The following is a 17,649-nucleotide window of genomic DNA, read 5'->3' as shown; positions in this document are numbered from 1 at the left end:
TGTCCAATTCCAACTGAGATTTCCATCTCCGTGTCCTTCTCAAATCTGAGCGCCAATCTCAGCACGTTTTGAGCAGTACACAAAGTCATGATTCACCTGTTGCCATAACAAGACTCACAGACATCTAAGGCCAGACACAGAGATCGTAATGAGACCTCTGCGAGAAGTGACCACATCAGCTGGCTACCAGATTTTTATAGTTTTCTTTGAAATACCAAGTGATTGCCATCATCAGAGGCAAGGCCTGGAAAGCCCAAGCCACTGTGTCAAGTCTTACACATCTCTAAACAGCACTGGTGGTTTACTTGTGTGACGATGAACCCTTCCCCTCTGTTGGCCCACATCAGAACTGGACTCCTTTGACCGTTGTTTGCCCATAAAAAACACTTACTGAAATACACCGGCATACGTTTATAAAAGGAAGAAATACAATCACTTTATTTTCAGTATACAGACTAAATCCCACTGTAAAATGAAGATAACGAGTGAACACACGTAAGTAAAATACTCCGCACTTAAAAAGAGCCCAGTCTGGCCACGTCTGCTGAACATGTTGTTTGCTACGCGGCGCACAGAGCCCTCCAGCATTGCTTCCAAAAGCGTTTGAGGCACTCCCAGGAGCTACACTTCAACTATCACAATTCAAAGAACCACTCTCTCTTTGCATACAAATGCTACATTTTCCTGTATGCCCTGAAATACTAGTTAGGTACAATATTATCCCGTCCTCTCTGTTCCCGGATGATGGTGGGTCCTCCTCACACCCTTACAGCAAAGGGAGAAGAAATACTTCTAAAGGGAGGTAAGCTCAGCAAGTTACAGCAATACAAACTCTTCAAAGGTGCAGAAAGATGGCATACTGTGATCTGCAGCACATGAATAGGCAGCACGGACAGCGAGACATAAATACAAGTTCTACCCACACGCATGCAAGCAATCGCCTCCGTGAAGCTTTCTGCACAGTGTAACTCTGTCCACAGCACATGCTTCTCCTGGAAAAAAAAAAAAAGCCCTTCTTGTGTTTAGCCCATTTAAAGCAGCCAACAAAATCTGATTCCACGTGTTATCGATGGGCGTGTTATTGCTTGCAATAAGTTGAAGGAGATTTGGACTTAAGAGATCCGGTTGCGAAGCACAAAGGTCACCAGCAGCCCCTAATCAGTTTCCCAGCTCATCGCAGCATCTATTTCCCACAACCTGCACACCAGACTTTGGCTACAATACTCTGCAGTTTTAAACAAGCATCTTACCATCCTCTAGAAAACACAACTGACTCCTATTTAAATACATCAGAGCAGTCAGCATCAAGTATTACAGTTAATTGTACAAAATTCATCACGTTGGTTAGCGAAGGCTCATTCACCTGAAAAGCGGGTGACCTGGGCTGTAATGGCAAAGGCAAGCAGTGCCTAGCTTTCTGAGCAGGTATTTCACGTTCCCGGTGGAGCAGGCACGTTCCCACTGAATTGTCAGGCTGCAGATGACCCACCTAGCCCACGGTGAACCTGGCCGAAGTGTTTAAGAATCCAGTTCTTCATATCTTGTGCCTCTAATTGAATGGAAAGTTTACACTGAATGTCTTTAAGAAGCAATAAAAGTAGTTTTGGGACCTCTTCTAAGAAAACACTGACTCAAAGGCTTGATACAAATTCACAGTGTAATGTAGGAATACCAGCCTATTCTAGACCACTAGGCAGTCACTGGTAATGGCCACCGAGATCTTCTTTTAAAAAAGTCACACAGTGCAAAGCCACTTTCTGTATTAAACCACTCTGACTACAACCTTGTTTTACAGCCTCTCTTGCGAACCACACTCTTCAAATCAATTTGAAATGCTGCCTTTGGCTTAGCAAGTATCATAAAACTAACAGATTATTTTCTGCCTACTGCTGCTCCCGGTGCAATACTGCCTGTATGAATGTAAAACTAATTCTCCTGGCAGGTGACCTAAAACAGTGCTGTTCGCAGACAGCAGATTGGCAGAAGTGGGCTGCAGATTGCAAATCCTCCAAGCTTTCCATACCATGAAGTGAGGTAGCAACAAATAGCCTTCAAAACAGCACTGCCCAAATATTTCTCCCTAGCAATAATTCCCTTTCCCCCACAATTTAGTGAGTAAACTAACTCCCACTCTAGTGAGTAAACTCTAAGCCTCTAGGCTTCTCTGGAGCAGCGGAAGCAGAAAAGAGATGGGAAATAAATAATGAAGGATAAGAAGTAGTAGGCCAATAATTTTGCAAAGATTTCCGTTTTTGGTACCAGCACTGAGCACTGCTCTTTTTCAGGTGGAGAGAAATACAAAACATTGCAGTCTTTTTGTGAGCTTAAAGTCCAAGTGACTTCTGCACAATCTGCTTGGCAATCTTGTTAAATTGTTCTCTGTCTTCCCGCCACATCTTGGAGGCATCCACATTGGCTCCACTTTCATCGTTTGGCTCTGAAATGAGAGAGAAGGAAAGGTAGGTGGGCAGGCAGGCAACTGAGCAAGACCCTCTCCCTTCTTCAACACTGCCTCTACGCTGCCACTTTGCCGTGGCTCTGGCACGCTTCCCCTGCTTGGGATTGCTGAAACACCATTAAAGGAAATCCAACTGTGGGATTCCCAACCAGTTCTCATTTAAATAATCACAAGAGAGTGTCACAGCAAGGTAAGAACTTGTTTCTTTAGGCAAGAAACAAGTGGCAGTGAAAAAACAGTTTTATTTTGCTTATGGTCTCAGCCCCTGAGCCCCAGCACACACACGGACTAACGTGTCACCAGTAGTGTTGTGAAGAGTTCTTAAAACTGCACAGTGCTCCCTGAAAAATATTTTTTCCTAGTTCTGCGGCTTCACAGACACAAAGCCCTCGCTGAGCAGGCCACCCAAACAGGCTCTGTCACTTTTTTTGGATGGTTTGTTCTATTTAAAAAAAAAAATACCACCATAAAATGCTTTCATTTCTGCAACATCTTTCATCCAAGGATTTCAGAGTGCTTTACGAAGTACATTAAGACCCTGTGACTCAAACACTTCTTTTGTGCAGAGGTAAGCTGAGGCACAGGCTCTGTCAAGTTCATGGTCAGCACAGAGCAGGACAACTGCCGCAGGATTACAGAAGTCATGCAGAACATACTCTGCCCATTTTGCTTCATACACTAGTCCAAATCCAGCACAACCCAGTTCATGGCAGACACCTTGGGCTCCTGTTTTTCTCAGCACAGTGCTGATGGTCCACCCTGGAACTCCAGTAGTCAGGACAGAAGATGCACAAGTCACCCAGCTGGGTAAGCTGGGGTTTCTGGGGCTTGTCCTGTCAGCAGAGCCACAGCTGAGAACTTGTCAGCAGCCTGGAAGAAGCTGACAGTTGATGTTTCTGCCTAACTCCTCCAAAAGACACGGGGAGAACAGGATGCCCCATCAGAGATCAAGAGACCAGATGATTCTCCAGCAAAGCAGTCCAGGTAAGGCTGGACCACAAGCCGTGCTCCTGGAGGCCCCAGGGAGCCCAGCAAGGTACTGGTGCCCACTGGGCAGCTTCCCAGCAGCAGGTTACTATCCTGAAGCACGTAAGAATCTTTTGTGCTTGCTCTTTGTTCAGCTTTGCTGCTTCTAGAACAGCATCATCATTCAAAACTGTCTCTCAGGGCCATGCTTTTTTCCTTTTCAGGCAGTTCAGTGGCTCTGTGTGGAAAAAGATCCATCTTTTGGGGGAGATGTACATGAGAGATCTGGTCCACAGCCCTTGTGGAACCGAGGGGAAGCCACTTAAGAGGCTGCAAAAACACACTTTTACCACACCCCTCTTCTCAAGAAGGCTTCCTTTATATCTGGGGTGGCAGAACGGGGTACATTTCCCACGCTGGCAAAGTAACAAACAGAAATAGAGGGAGCTGGCTGGTGAATCACCGAGGCCACGGACTCCTATTTACCGGACTGATTTGATCTGGCTGGTAACCCTTCAGCTGCTAAAACCAAATCCCTAAAGGACCCAGAGCCTGACCATCAATCACCCTTTGCTTGGCTGCTGCTGACCCAGAAGGAACACTGTGCAGTTGCTACAAAGCTGGAAACACTTGTTTTCTAATTCAGTCTTACTTTTTTCTTTTATTTTAAGAGAATAAGTAAATACGAGGGCTTTAAGAACTCTGGTTCCTGCTAAGCAGTTTAAATGTCTTTTATCAGCTTAACATCAAAAAGCAAGGAGAAGCTCTAGCTATGCAGCAAGAAGCCAGCTGAGCTACAGCTAATAAAACATCAGTCCTTACCTGCCAGCATGCTAACGACTGACAAGAGGATCTTTTCCACACTCTGCACAGGACTCCATCGCTCAGCGCTGCTCTCATATCCCATGGGATCATCCCCAGGAGCATGAAGAATAGAGATGCAAACTCTCCCGTCCGGGTAAACTGCACAAGAGGCACAAAGGATTGATTGTTACTTGGAGGAAAAACTTAGCCTCTCCAGATCTTTAGCACAGATTAACATTTGGACTTCGCCTTCATATGACTGATACTAAAACTTCCTCTTACAAAGGCAAGATGATACAAAAGCTGGAAGACTAAAATCTAGCAAAAACTTCCTTAAACGGGTTTACAAACTTGGGTCGTCTTCACCAAGAGAAGCTCTCTGGGAGCGCTCAGATCACTTAACAACCAAGGAGAGGCTCCTTTGAAAAAAATAAGAGCTGCAGCCTGGTGGAACAAGCCAAATACTGAGGCACACACAGCTCCAGATCAGTAACTAGTCTTAAAGCAAGGGGTAACAGCCTTACAGCACTGAATGCGTGTTGGAGTCCTCCGCTGGACCATGACTGTAAAAAAAAAAAAGTTAAGCAAACATGCTGTGCTGCAGCAGGGAGACAAAAGCGGTAAGGTACAAAGGAAATAATTACTCTTATTTGAGCATTACTCAGGTGCAACCACATGGGTTCGTGCCGCTTTTTTGTGCTTTTTGCTTAAAGCTCAGCTGCATGAAAGCGCATGGAGGAAAAGTAACCTATCAGCTTGGGGTGTGGGCATCTTCCCCTTCTGGTTTTAACCTAAGCAATGCATCCACCTCACACAAGTCCTCCTCTCAGACACTGGACTCCACTGACTTGATCATTAGGCCAAAGCAAAGCTGAACAGGCAACACAGAGAAAATGGGAGTTTGAAATGCTACTTTAGGAACTTGGTAGAATCCTATGGCATCCCAACGAGTTACAGCTTCACCCTGGTACTTTCGGCGTTTCTGGTCCTCTGGAGACCAAACCCATGCCATTGCCAGGAAAACAAAACAAGTGAGTGACCACTGGAAGCAGTTGTGCTTGTTTCCAGTTCCTTCCACCCAACCAGCTAATGTCTGTACAAGCCTGGGACGTGTAAGCACTTTGGAAGACTTATTGTATTTACACCCCCTCCTGCAGCCCCGGGCTGAGGGCTGGAGCTGGTCTAACCATAGCTGGAAGAGACAAAAACAGCACATGCTGAATCAGCACTTCTCCCTGCAAGTTAGGAACACATCAGGAGAAGTTAGTTAGTAAGTTAGTTAGTTATTTTCATGTTTTTATGCAGCATCTCTTAAACAGTTGGATGTCAGCAGCATAAACAATGCAGAAAAGGTTGATTCCAGGAAGACGTACGCATCTCCCACTTTGTTACTAAATGTTAAAGCAAGGTTTTCACTTAATTGCTGCTTTGAAGTTATCTTTGCCAAAGCATCCGCAAACGTTATTTTAAGCAACAGTAGCTCTGTGATGTCTCTTGTCCCCTCCGTATATAACTCAAAACTGCACAGATAATGGAACGTAGACTTTTTGAACACTTTTCTTCCAATTTCCCAAAGGATGAGGAGCAATCATTTAACAGAAGCAGAACAGAAGCCTGGCTACCAATTTCTACAGCCTTACTGGGTATAACCAGCCCACCACAAACCCACCTGGGAAGATTCACATGACTACCTCTGGAGACCTCAAATTTCAATTCACATGACCCAGTCATGGAGCTTTAAAGAGCTGAGGCCTGTACACCCAGTCTGTTCCCACCAAACCCCAGAGGCAGTGCTCAGTGTGGCAGAGCCACTCTGCAACAGGTAAGGGTCAGGCTGCTTGGACTTCTCCACACCCCACTCCTCCTGGCCCTGCTGCAGGCTGGGCACACAAAGTATATAGAGGTCTTCCACAGGAGAACAAAAAGATGGGTTTGACTGTGGACTAAACGGGCAAGAAACTGTGTCAGTAGTGTTTTGAGAGGGGGACAGCAGAGGAACTTCACAAAATTGCAAAATTCCTTGGAACAGGATGAAGAAAATGGATGCCCAGCTGAGATCAAGACTGGTGTACCAGTGCAGGAATGTCAGCTGAGAAGGAAACAGCAGACAGGAGGGCAGCACTTGCCTTTTATTGCTCTCAGGTGGCACAGACCTAATAGCCAGGAGCACAGATCCAGCCCATCACATCTGGGTGATGACAAACAATCTTTACACAAGCCACGTCGATTTAACAGACATACTAAGTAATGATTTTACAACAAACACCAAAGCTGACTCCAAAAAAGAATGCTCTGTGCTTTACATTTTTTACCTGTCCAAGGCAAAAAGTTGTTAGTTGTAGTCATTGTTACTTCTATTCCTTCTTCTTAAGTCTTACAAGAAACACAGCTGAGATATTGTCAGTGCTAGAATTGCAGCAAAAGGGACAGCAAAAATCTTTAAAATTAAAAGCTTGTAAATGTGCCAGCTGCTTGAACAGAGCACTGCAGATGTCAGAACGATCACGTCAGAAGTGTTACAGAATCCTCGACTTCAAGTGAAAAAAAGCCATGCTGCCAACTAAAGCTGTTTCCAAACTTTGGTCAATATGAACAAGTGTTCACTTGTTAAAATAACACAGAACTACTTAAATACAAGCCATAGTGCAATACTGGAAAGAGTCAGTATTATTTTACTGAATCTCACATCGTGTGCAAAGCATTCATTTCAGGCTATTTATTTATTTTACTCAGTTATGCAGATGCCTGGAATGACCTTCAGGGCAGTGAAATTATTGGTAACTTTACTGGACTGTTTATTACCAACAGGTATCTGAGGATTAATGTGGTAAAGAGAGAGTGACCCTAAGAAAGCGCAGCATTGCTGTACAGCTGAACACTCCTAGGCACAGTTGGGAGTGCCACTGCTGGTAACAACACCAGCTCTCCTGCTACCAAAGCTGTTCCTTTAAGGTGCAAAAACAACCCGTGCCCCTCATGTCCTGCTGCATCAGACTCACTGTTTGGATGGAACATCTCACATGTGAACCTCATCTTCGGAGGACTCAACGGATAGTCGAGTGGGAAGCTCAGAATAGCTGGGAAAACCCCGTACTCGAAACAGGTGTCTTCAGGACCCCTAGAAACAGATAAAAAGTTATTCACCCAAGTTTCATGTATTTCTTTCACCCACAGTCTTGTCTAGTGAGACGCCTTAGCTTTGGATTTTATCATCGGCTCCAGAACACTGAGAGTTAAAACACTCTCACCTCACACCTCAAACTTAAATCCAAATACAGGGTTTGGGAGGGAAGGGGGGAAAAAAATAAATCAAAGCTTGCACACTAAATTACTAGGAAGGTCACAACATGGCTTAATTAGCAGGGTGTGTCTGGCTATAATTGGAGTATCTGGCTCCAAGGCATGTTCCAGGATTTGAGTGTCTGCACGTCAAGAGAAAGCAGAGGCAGGTGTGGGACTCCTGTGCCTTTGAAGATACTGCTGTGCTGCACAGAGAGAGATGTCAAACGCTGCAGCTCGAAAATAATTCATAAAACCCAGGAGGATTCAAACTGCCAGTATCGAGCGTAACCACACATAAACACTTCATGCCATCTGATGCAAAAAAAAAATACAACAATGGTTTGTAACAATAAACACACAGCCCAGGGGCCGTAAACGCTAGGTGCAGGACAATACAGATCTATGGCATTTGTTTTCATTCTCTCAAGCGTACACTGAGAAGAATTTCATCAAGGCTCCTGCATGAAACATTGCACTGTGAACACAATAAGGAAATCAAAGTACAAATTCAAAGGGCAATCAAGTGAGAATACGAAGACAACTGTTTTGCCTTCTCTGCACAAAGCATCTTTGGAAGGTAAGCAAAAAAGTTTATTTGACATGATTTATTCAAACTCTGTGAACCATCTGGAAGTTATAAAGCAAACACGATTTCCCCTGACCGGGAAGATCATGGAATGAGCTTCATCACTTAAAACCTTAGCCAGGGAAACACATGCATCGCACAGAAAGCTTTTCAAACAAGGATGATATTGTCTGGGAAATAAAGTTTATGAATGTATTCATGCCTCCACCTCCCAACCTGCAAACACATTATCCATGCCAGAAGGAAAAAAAAATAATTTCAAAAGCCAAATGGTCAAAGACTCCTTACAGCTAAGGCTGCACTGGTAACCTGCAGAAAAAGAAAAAAAAAAAAAAAAAAAAAAAAAAGACTAGCAAAACCTAAAGCCCTAAGAAGTTAAACTCTGGGATTTAACTCAGTTTGGGTTTAACTCAGTTAAACTTTGGGATTCAGAAGACTTGACTGGTCAATAAGTACAAGACTGAAATATTTTAAACCTGCATACTTAACAGCAGCAGGCAAGTTCAGAGACACGCACCGATGCAGAACGAAAGCTAACCCATCTCAACCGCTGATGATGCTCTCTCATCTTTTCCATAAATTTATGATGTTCTCTAGTCTTTTCCATAAATTTAGCCAGGATCCAATATTCACATTTGAGGGTAAACCGAATGCATTTTTTCATGAGCATTTTAATTCCAGCTGCATTTTGAAGGCTCATTGTTGAACTTCTGAGGGTATGTACATACACGCATTGAAAGCTGGTGGGTGTCTTATGTTCTGTTTTGAGAGCAAACACACAGCCTCGAGGGCTCTTCTGTCAAATACGTTAACCCAACAGGCTCCGTTGCAGGCCCTGTAATAAGTGAGCAAACTGCTTTTGTTTTAGCCATTCAGCGCTGCCGGGATCAACTTCAAAGAAATTATTCGAGTTAATCCAAGGCAGCATTTGCTACTACGGAACACCCAGGACAGCGCCACTTTCAACTCACAAAGGACATCACCGCGGCCAACAAGGCACAAAGTACAGCACCCTCTGTAGTGCTGCCACCTGCTCTGTGAAGATTCCAAAGCACATCACACTTGCAAAGCCTCCGCGACTTACGGTATGATTTCCTCTGAGCTGCTACACCAGCTGGAGCCCAGACTACCGGGCACCCCATCTGGGTTCCCCCAAGAAAAGCCTCGGTGGCATCCTTCCCTCTCAGCAGAGCCAATAGTCTAGTCCATTAAACAAGCAGTGCCTTAAGCAGCTTTTCTGCTTTCTCAGAAAAAAAAAACTGCTTGAGGCACTGCTTAAGGCACTCATTCTGCATGGCTTGGGACATAAGTCTCTAAGAAATACCTCATCCTAAACCTGGTTAAACAGAAAATCCTATAAGGTCTGCGAGGCAGGCGGTCTGCATCCTTCCCCCCATGCAGTGCTACTCTGCAGACTTCACTGAAGGGCTGGGGCACCACTTCTCCAGCATGGCATCCAGCATCTTCCCAGCCACCACAGCACTTCACCTCCATCGCACAAAGCCACGAAAATGTACTGGGAACTGACAGCAATGGTAAGGTTGGAGGGAATTCTGAGGGCCATCGGTACCCACGCGGGTTCAATCCTGACTCGGTCACTGCGCACGGTGATCGCAGCAGCTTTTTCTGTCCTGGCCACACTTCTGGTGCTCTCAGTCAGTCTCCTTCCAAGCAACTACAGCAAAGAGATCTAAGCAGATTCAAGAAACTAACAAAAAGTTGCATTATTCCTGCAGCATCGGTGCTAAAGATGCTGAATCCAACACCGAAAATAACATCATATTATTAACAACTGTCAGCATAACACGAAAATGAGAAACTCTGAACTCTGTGAGGTCGATGTTACTTGGGCAAGGGGAAAAACGCAGCGGTAGCGTCTGCCAAAACAGGAGGGAAAAGCGAATTGACAAGGACAATTAATTCTATAGCCACGGTTTCAAGTGCATTTGTAAAGGGCTTCTTATTTGTAAAAAGAAGCTGGAAAAAGACCAAAGCCCACAGTCGTCAGATGCTGAAAAGGGGAATTCCACACTAAACAAAACAAAAGGCATAAGCCTAATTATAGATCTAATTACCTTTCTAGAGAGGCTTTTTATAAGTTTGCTTCAATCTATGTAATTTCTTTTTCAAGCGATCTTTAGGCTAACAAAGTTCTTTACAATTATATATTTGTGTGTCTTTGGGGATAAACTTTAATACCAAGGCAAGCTTTCCTTTGCCAACCAAAGAGGACCAAACTTCGCCTTGAAACATGAAATTCATGAGCTTGCACAACACAACGCAGCCTGTCGGACCTCACGCAGTGCTAAGGTATTGAGCAGCATTATGATAAACCCTCTCGACATGCTGGGGCTATTTATCAGCATGAATAAGTCATCCTGCTGCAAAGACTTGGTTTTCATAAATATTCTAATCGAGCTCCTGTTTGATGTCTTATCACGAAGGTGCGTTTCACATCAGGTTCTGAACCTTCACTATTTGGAAAAATTATCACGTTGGGTTTCCAATTCCAGACCTAAATTGTAAGCTTAAAAACTATTCTGTCATTCGGTCATGTCAGTACAGCCTTAACATTTATGTTTAACATTTATTCAGCACTGCTGCAGGCAAGAACACCGGAAATACAAATTATTATTACCATTATTTTTAAAAGGCTTTTTTTTTTATTATTATTTTATCTCTGAGCCAAGCTCTTACATCAATCCATTAATCTCTGTAACATTACCCAACCCACCTCTGGATTGATACATGGGTGATGTCTTTTTCCCCCTTAAGTCTCTCTCTTTTTTTCTGTACTTATTTGTGATGATGTACTGTAACTTTATAGAAACTGGGTGGAGAGAAGGAAAAAAATTCTCTTTTTCATTATTGTGCTACTTACCTACCTTTTCTATTCCATCTGTCTCAAATTTAAAGTCAACCTTACTTTAATTACCTCATCTGCACTTCTTTCAATCCCACAGTCTAACGCAGCACATTTGAGATTACAAAACATTCAAGAAGATTATCACAAAAATGTAAACAAGTCATTTAGCTTGCTTTCCAGATGTACTCAAATATTTTTACTAATAGAGTTTTGTAAAGAGATGAAAGTAACCCAACGTGTTTAGAGTAAACATGTTTCTATTGTACCACAGCTTCAGAATTTAGCAGATCTTAAAATATAATTCTATTATGACACACACACAATACAGAAACCAAAAGCTCCTCCGCCTCTCATTTTACGCTGACAAAGACCTGAAGCTCAACACTCAGCACTTTAAAGGGCTTTCAAGTTTGCAGGCAGCTCCTCTGTTGTTTAAGAATTTGTTATGGGAAACATCAGAAAAAAAAGTATTTTCTAAGTAATGAATCAAATACAAAAGTACCTCTGCGTGTCCCCCCAGGAAAGCTCTCATCAACCACAAAATCTCTTCTGCTAGAAAGTATTGAGGGACAAGAATTTCCTTCCACATTCCAAGAAGCGCATTAAATTCTCTGGGATTTCTGAGCTCCAAGCTACACACGACTTTCTGAACTGAAAGTAGGTACTAGCAAATACATGTTTTCGAAAAGTGCTAACTACCTGACTTACAGAAAGAAGGGAAAGCGTCGGCAGTTGCCTAACATGAGAGGTGTGGGCTGCCATAAGCTACCTATTCCCCCAAAAGGTGTGTGTCTTCAGGGGACTGAGCCAGCAGGAATCACGACCTGTTTGTCCCAGGATGGATTATTGCTGCGATAAGCAGAGGCATTCACCAACTGCTCATGTGAATGCGCCAACAAGCAGCGTTCATTCAAATCTCCACTTACCAAGGCCTGCAATAATTCAGAGTCCCACATCCGCAAGCGAGTAGGATCACCCATGTGGCCAGCTTTTGCGGGACAGGTGGCACACTACAGCTCAACAGGCTTTTGCACTGCTTGCACAATCCACAGCGACCAGAGCTGCTCACCAGCAGAAGAGCTTACACACAAAACCGCTGCGCACAACAGCAGCTGATTCAGGACATTCACAGAATTTTAAAAGATTATTTACGTTTGTGGGTTTTTTTGTTTGTTTGGTTTTTACTTCAACTACTTTATCAGACTGATTACCTTGCACTTCTCCTAGAATAAAATTTCAGTATTAATTAAATTTAGACACTCACCTTTTTCTCCTATCACTGGTAATCTGCCTGTTTCACTCCACTTCACATGAAAAAACCTGTCCCATATTTGCAGTTGAGCAACGTTCCCAATGTGTCTGTTTGACCTACAAGCAATTTACGGTTTCCTACAGTGTTTGTGTACACACCGTATATCCAGTGGAGCCCAAACGATTCCTGTAGCATTTGCAAGTTACACATGCCAAGGGTTTCTTATTATGACACCTGCACAACAAATCATCACTTGAGTGCAACACTGCCTCTGCCCAACTGTTTGAATTCCCAATATAATTCTCAGCTCAGATCTGACAAAAAGTTCCCAGCCAAAAATAGGCCAAGATTGATGCTAGGCAAAACTGGTAAGATTATTATTTTACTATTTTTTTAAATATTCTTTTGTTAACTCACATAATCAGAGCTTCCCACTCAAAGAAGTTCTCTTCGTTCATAGGACCTGTCAAGAGACAAAACAGAACAATGCTCAGAGCTACCAGAATGTGAGGCTCCAACTTGGCAGCGCACGGACTCCGCTCAGCTCCTCACCTGCTACTATCCCTTCTGGTGGGTTCAGGGTCAGCTCTGTGAAAAGAACAAACACCAGAGGTTAACACGGCCGGCAAGCCTGAGCGTTTCAGCGAGTGTCTGGGTCACTGTGGCTCAGCACAGAGGCTCCACAGCAAAAACACCTCCAGGAAAACCTCGAGGAGGAGACCGTGGGAGGAATCGTCTGGGCGTGCTGTACTGGGCAAGACTCCACATCCAGCAGGCCCCAGGATCTCACTGGTGACAATTTAAAGTTGCCATGCAAGACAATTTTCTAAACAAAATGATCCCAGAATCGTAGAAAGGTTTGGGTTGGAAGGGGCCCTAAAGATCCTCTAGGTCAAGCCCCTGCTCTGGGCAGGGCCCCCTGCCCCCAGCCCAGGCTGTCCCCAGCCCCATCCGGACTGGCCTTGGGCACTGCCAGAAATGGGGCACCCACAGCTCCTCAGGCAGTGCCCTCTGAGTGAAGTTCTTCCTAATATCTAACTTAATATCTATATTTTTTCAGCTTAAAGCCATTCAGGCACACGCTCAACCAACGTGAAGAGAGCACAGGCTGTCTTCTCACAACCCCTTGGCAGAGACTCAGGGTAACAAACCCCAGCACACGCGCTGCTCATCGAGAGCATCACCTCCCAAGCAGTGGCCCATGGGCTACCAGCACTCACAAAACAACCGCAGAAAACCCCCTACTCTTTCTCAGGCACACACACACACACAAAAAAAAAAAAAAGAGAGAAGTACGAATACACAGCCAGGGAAGACAAAAAGTCCCAAACCAGTAACAAAGAGGTTTAACCTAATTTCTGCTAGGCTACGAATGAAAGCTGCAGGTGATGCTGCACAGAACAGCACACGGCTCTTTGTCTGTCCAGGAAAACTTACTGCCAAGCAAAGATAGCAAAAGCTGAGTTTACCCAGCTTGCATTTACCTTTGGCACAAACCTCCCTGATTTAAGTTCAAAGAGCAGGAAATTGGAGGTCGGTGCCAGCGTGACACACACCCCGAGCACCCGGACAGTGGCATTACAGAGCAGGTTGTCCACCCTGAGAGTGGGTCTCCAGCACCCTGCCTGCAGATGTTTTTAGGCAGACGGAGAGATGTCAAGCCTGGGAGCTCCTGAACTGTGTGTATCTATTGCGGGGCACTCCCTTTAAGGAAAAAAAATAATAATAATGGGTATTTCCCCTGCTTTCCTTTGAAAACCTGGGGAGCTTCATTGTTTCAGCCCCTGTGCTGCTGGAGGCAGCATCTGGCAGCAAAGCCAGGGGACTCTTTACTGTGCTCCCCCTCCGAGCACAACCGGGGCGATGGGAAGCAGGAGGCAGATACCAGTGAGCAAAGTCTCTGCAGTGCTGGGAGTTCAATTCTCCACTTCTCTTTCTCACCTCTCCCCTTGGGGACAGGTGAAGGAGGTTTCCATCCAGAAGGACTGGCAGTGAACGGGCCCAGGAGCTTTGACTGGGAAGAGCTGCTGCTCAGTTAGGAAGGAAGAGGCCCCTCTACACGTGCATGGTCACATCCTCCCGGGTGATTTGTTAAGAGCTCTCCCTCTAAAGGAAATTGAGAGCACTGCTTTCAAGAGCTACGAAGAGTGATCTGCTCCAGTCCTGCCACTGCGTCTAAAACAGAAGCCAAACAAGGGTAACCCTAGAGGAATGCTGGGGGGGAGTTTTTCCAATTATTGCAGCACGCAGCAAAAAGACTGCAAGAGGTGTTTGTTTAACCTTTCCCTGCAGAACGCCTGTTGGAAATGGAAGTGGCCAAATGTTGGAACAGGCTTTCTAGAGAAGGTGGTCAGTGCCCCGCGCCTGGCAGCAGTCAGGAGGCACCTGGACAGAGCCCTCGGTGATGTGCTCTACCTGCTGCTTAGCCCTGAAGTGCTGGGGTGGCTGCAAAAAAGGATAAAGATGAGAAACCAGAAGAAGAATCCTAAAAACAAACAAAAAAAAATTTGAAGGGCCAAAGGGGAAAACAAAGGGGCAGCAGAGGCACGAGGAGAAGCAGAGGCTGGCAGGTAAGACGCTGGCCATTTACACATCAGCAGAGCCACTTTTGGGTGTCACAGGGAGTCTGGGTGGCTGGAGAGCTTTCTGTTCACGCACATGTGGTGGGTGCATGCTGGAGGAGCCCGTGGCGGCGCAGCCCACCAACCGATGCAGAACAATGTCTCTCTTCAGGGCTGGGAGCATTTGGAGCCGTTTCCAGCTTCGCATCCTCCACAAGGCATCCCGTTTGGTTCGCGTGGCGGTTTTGCTGCACACAGTCAGGGGATTTGCGTCCAAACCCAGACACAATGGAGTCCCAGCTTGCAGCAGAAGAGCTAAGCCTTACTTGAAAGCTTTGCTTTTAAGTCGAGCCTGAATGAAAGGCAGAAGCTGGCACAACCGGAGCGCAGCGCTGCTGCTAGGGACTGGGGGCAGGTCTGGGTGCACACACCACTGACGCCTCCCTTCTCATTCTGATGCTTGCCGTGGAGTCTTTCCAGGCTGACTACACCTCAAACAACGTGAGCTGAGAACATACCTTCTTGTCCGTGGGGGTAACAAGGGGACTGACTGCATTACTTGCCTTCTGCGAGCTGTATCCATTTAGCATGTCCCCAGGGTGACCGAGCAGACAAAGTTCAGCAAATAGCACAGGCACGTTCCCTCAGCACCTGAGGGGCCTGAACCCAGAGCCCTGCTTTGCAAGAAGCCCCGTTTCCTTCTCTCCTGGTCTGGGGGCTCAGGCGCGAGTCCCCCAGGAAGGGCTCTGGCTGCAGGGGGCGGCTTGGTGCCCGTCCACCCAGCCAAGGTCGTGTCTGGAAGCAAGCTCTCCGCCTCCAGCTCGAGCCTGTAACCCATTTTAGATTGAAAGCATCCAGATTGTGATAAGGTATCTTCCTGATCTCGTAGCAAGGAAATGATAAAGGCAGAAGCAGCAGGTTCCCACCTCTTAAGTCTCACAAGCTCCTATTGAGACTGCATTTTTTTCAGGCTGTAATACTATTAAATATTCTAAATTTAGAATTAATAACAAAGGGATTATGCCCTTTCTTATACCTGATTTCTGAAAGCTTTATCTCAATTAGTTTTATGATAAAAATGCTTGAATAAATACGAGACAGCAAGAAGTCATTAGACTCTAAACACGTAAACAACATTATAAACAAGGACAAAAAATAAATCTCCCTGGTGCTCAGAGCCATCTTCCTTCTGTCTCTGCATAGAAGGGAAAACAGTGAGGTGTTAGAGCATCTCCCAGATGGAAGTAAGGCTTTTGGGTTCCAATGGGTTGGAACTTCTCACTGCATCAAACGTTTTTCACCCATGGTAAATATAAACAGACTCAGAGATGCACACAGGGAAAATTAAAAGCCAAAGCTTAAGGTGTGCACGCACACAGAGAAGCAAAGGGGCCAATCCTCAAAGCCTTCCCCTCTCCACCACTGTGCTGGCAGGGCAGAAACCGAAATTCCTCGTTTGCTTCTGTACCGCAGGTGTCCAGAAGCAGAAGCGCCGTCCCCTCAGCCACCACGGATGGCATTCTCTTCTCACAGCACTGCCTTTTATTACTGTTGGGAAAGGGTTTGGAAAGGTAGATCACAAGCAAGATGTTATCTCCGTTCATGATAAGTGCCACATTGGGAAACTATGCAGAGAAGACTCACGTGATGTCTGCCTGTAGCATTCATTAAAACTGGTTTCGATGCTGTTTATTTAGCATCGCTCTTCCCTTAATAACTCATTCATACAGGGCATTCGAGTTAGATCTCGGAGCCTCTCAGAAACAAAGGATCAAAAACGCTGCAGGGCCTTACGTAAGAGAAAAGACAAAAGCAAAGTCGAGTCTTTTGGAAGCTGGCCGGCGGTTCTGGACCATGACAGCAACCTGTGGGTTCCTGGGGCACAACACAAGCAGGCGTCTGACCCGCATGGCAGCCCCAGGCCAGCTCAGGAAGGGCCGTGCAAAGCTTTGTGTTGGCATCCAGCTCTTCCAGCCCGACGCCAACCTCCACCTACCAACCAGGCCTTTTTTTCGCTCCGTTCCACTTCCTTTCCTTATGTAAAAGGCCAGGATACGAAAGACCAAATGGACGAAGGAGGAAGCTGTGTGTCTGTTAGGAGAAACTCACCTTTGGGCACCTCGCAAGGGCACTGGGGAGAGGACTGCTCGTGCTGGGGGGAGCACCCCGAGAGGGCCTCATCCCCGGGGCACCCAGTAACAGGAGCAGGAGCAGAAATAGGAGCAGAAATAGGAGCAGGAGCAGGAATAGGAGCAGGAATAGGAGCAGCAGGAGCAGCAGCAGGCTCCCTGCTCCCTCTGGCGGGGCGCTGGGGGCCCACCAGCGGCTGACACGCCGCATTTTGTCTGCGAGCCACAGCCCGTGCGGTTTTTAACCAAACAACTCCACGTCAGCAAAAAAAAAAATAATAAAAATAAAAAGGAGAACCGTCCCTCCACCCCCCCACCCCCCCCCCCGTCTGGGGCTTCCTGAGCGCGGCCGATGAGGAGAGCCCCGGGGAGGCGCTGCCGGGCCGGGCCCTGCGGTGGGCCCGGGGAGGCCCGGCCCTGCCCGCCCGGTGCCGCGGCGGCGGGACTCCCTCACGGGGGGTGAGGATGGGGGCGAGGAGTGCCCGGAGCCCCCCGGCACCCCCCTCGACTCACGCTTGTACTCGGCCATCAGCCGCTTCAGCGCCGTGCCCGCCATGGCTCCGCCTCTGTGGTGCGGGCAGGGCCCTCCCCGCCGCGCCGGGCAGGCGCAGAGCGAGCGCGGCCCCGGCTGAGGCGAGCGCCATGAGGGGACCGGGCGGGGGGCGGCGGGGACACGGGCAGGGGGCTGCGGGGAGCCCTCCGAGGGTGGTTAGGTTTTGGCAGCGCTGTGGGGATGCAGAGCTCG

The 17,649-nt window shown here is 46.5% G+C and overlaps 1 protein-coding gene across 1 annotated transcript; it reads right to left on the bottom strand.

The window, feature by feature from the left end:
* Positions 1-412: 412 nt before the first annotated feature.
* Positions 413-17,475, bottom strand: UBE2G2 (ubiquitin conjugating enzyme E2 G2). The gene is made up of 6 exons (XM_082767600.1): positions 17,418-17,475; positions 12,767-12,802; positions 12,632-12,677; positions 7,228-7,346; positions 4,247-4,387; positions 413-2,437 (listed from the first exon to the last, which is right to left on the bottom strand). The coding sequence occupies exons 1-6, from the start codon at positions 17,458-17,460 to the stop codon at positions 2,325-2,327; spliced, it is 498 nt and encodes a 165-aa protein (XP_082623726.1). The 5' UTR covers positions 17,461-17,475; the 3' UTR covers positions 413-2,324.
* Between the last annotated feature and the right edge of the window lie 174 nt (positions 17,476-17,649).

The sequence above is a fragment of the Aythya marila genome (assembly GCF_965140915.1).
Source record: "Aythya marila genome assembly, chromosome: 9".
Classification (NCBI taxonomy): Eukaryota; Metazoa; Chordata; class Aves; order Anseriformes; family Anatidae; genus Aythya; species Aythya marila.
Note: the sequence above shows the minus strand (reverse complement) of the source record. Positions and strands in the feature narration are given on the sequence as shown.

Excerpts from the sequence above, each read along its gene's own strand:
- UBE2G2 (XM_082767600.1), bottom strand. The coding sequence starts at position 17,460 with ATGGCGGGCACGGCGCTGAAGCGGCTGATGGCCGAGTACAAGC. Across the intron at positions 12,803-17,417 it reads GCTGATGGCCGAGTACAAGC|AGCTGACCCTGAACCCACCA; the intron begins GTGAGTCGAGGG and ends TTCTTTTCACAG. Across the intron at positions 7,347-12,631 it reads GAGTGGGAAGCTCTGATTAT|GGGTCCTGAAGACACCTGTT; the intron begins GTGAGTTAACAA and ends ATCTGTTTCTAG.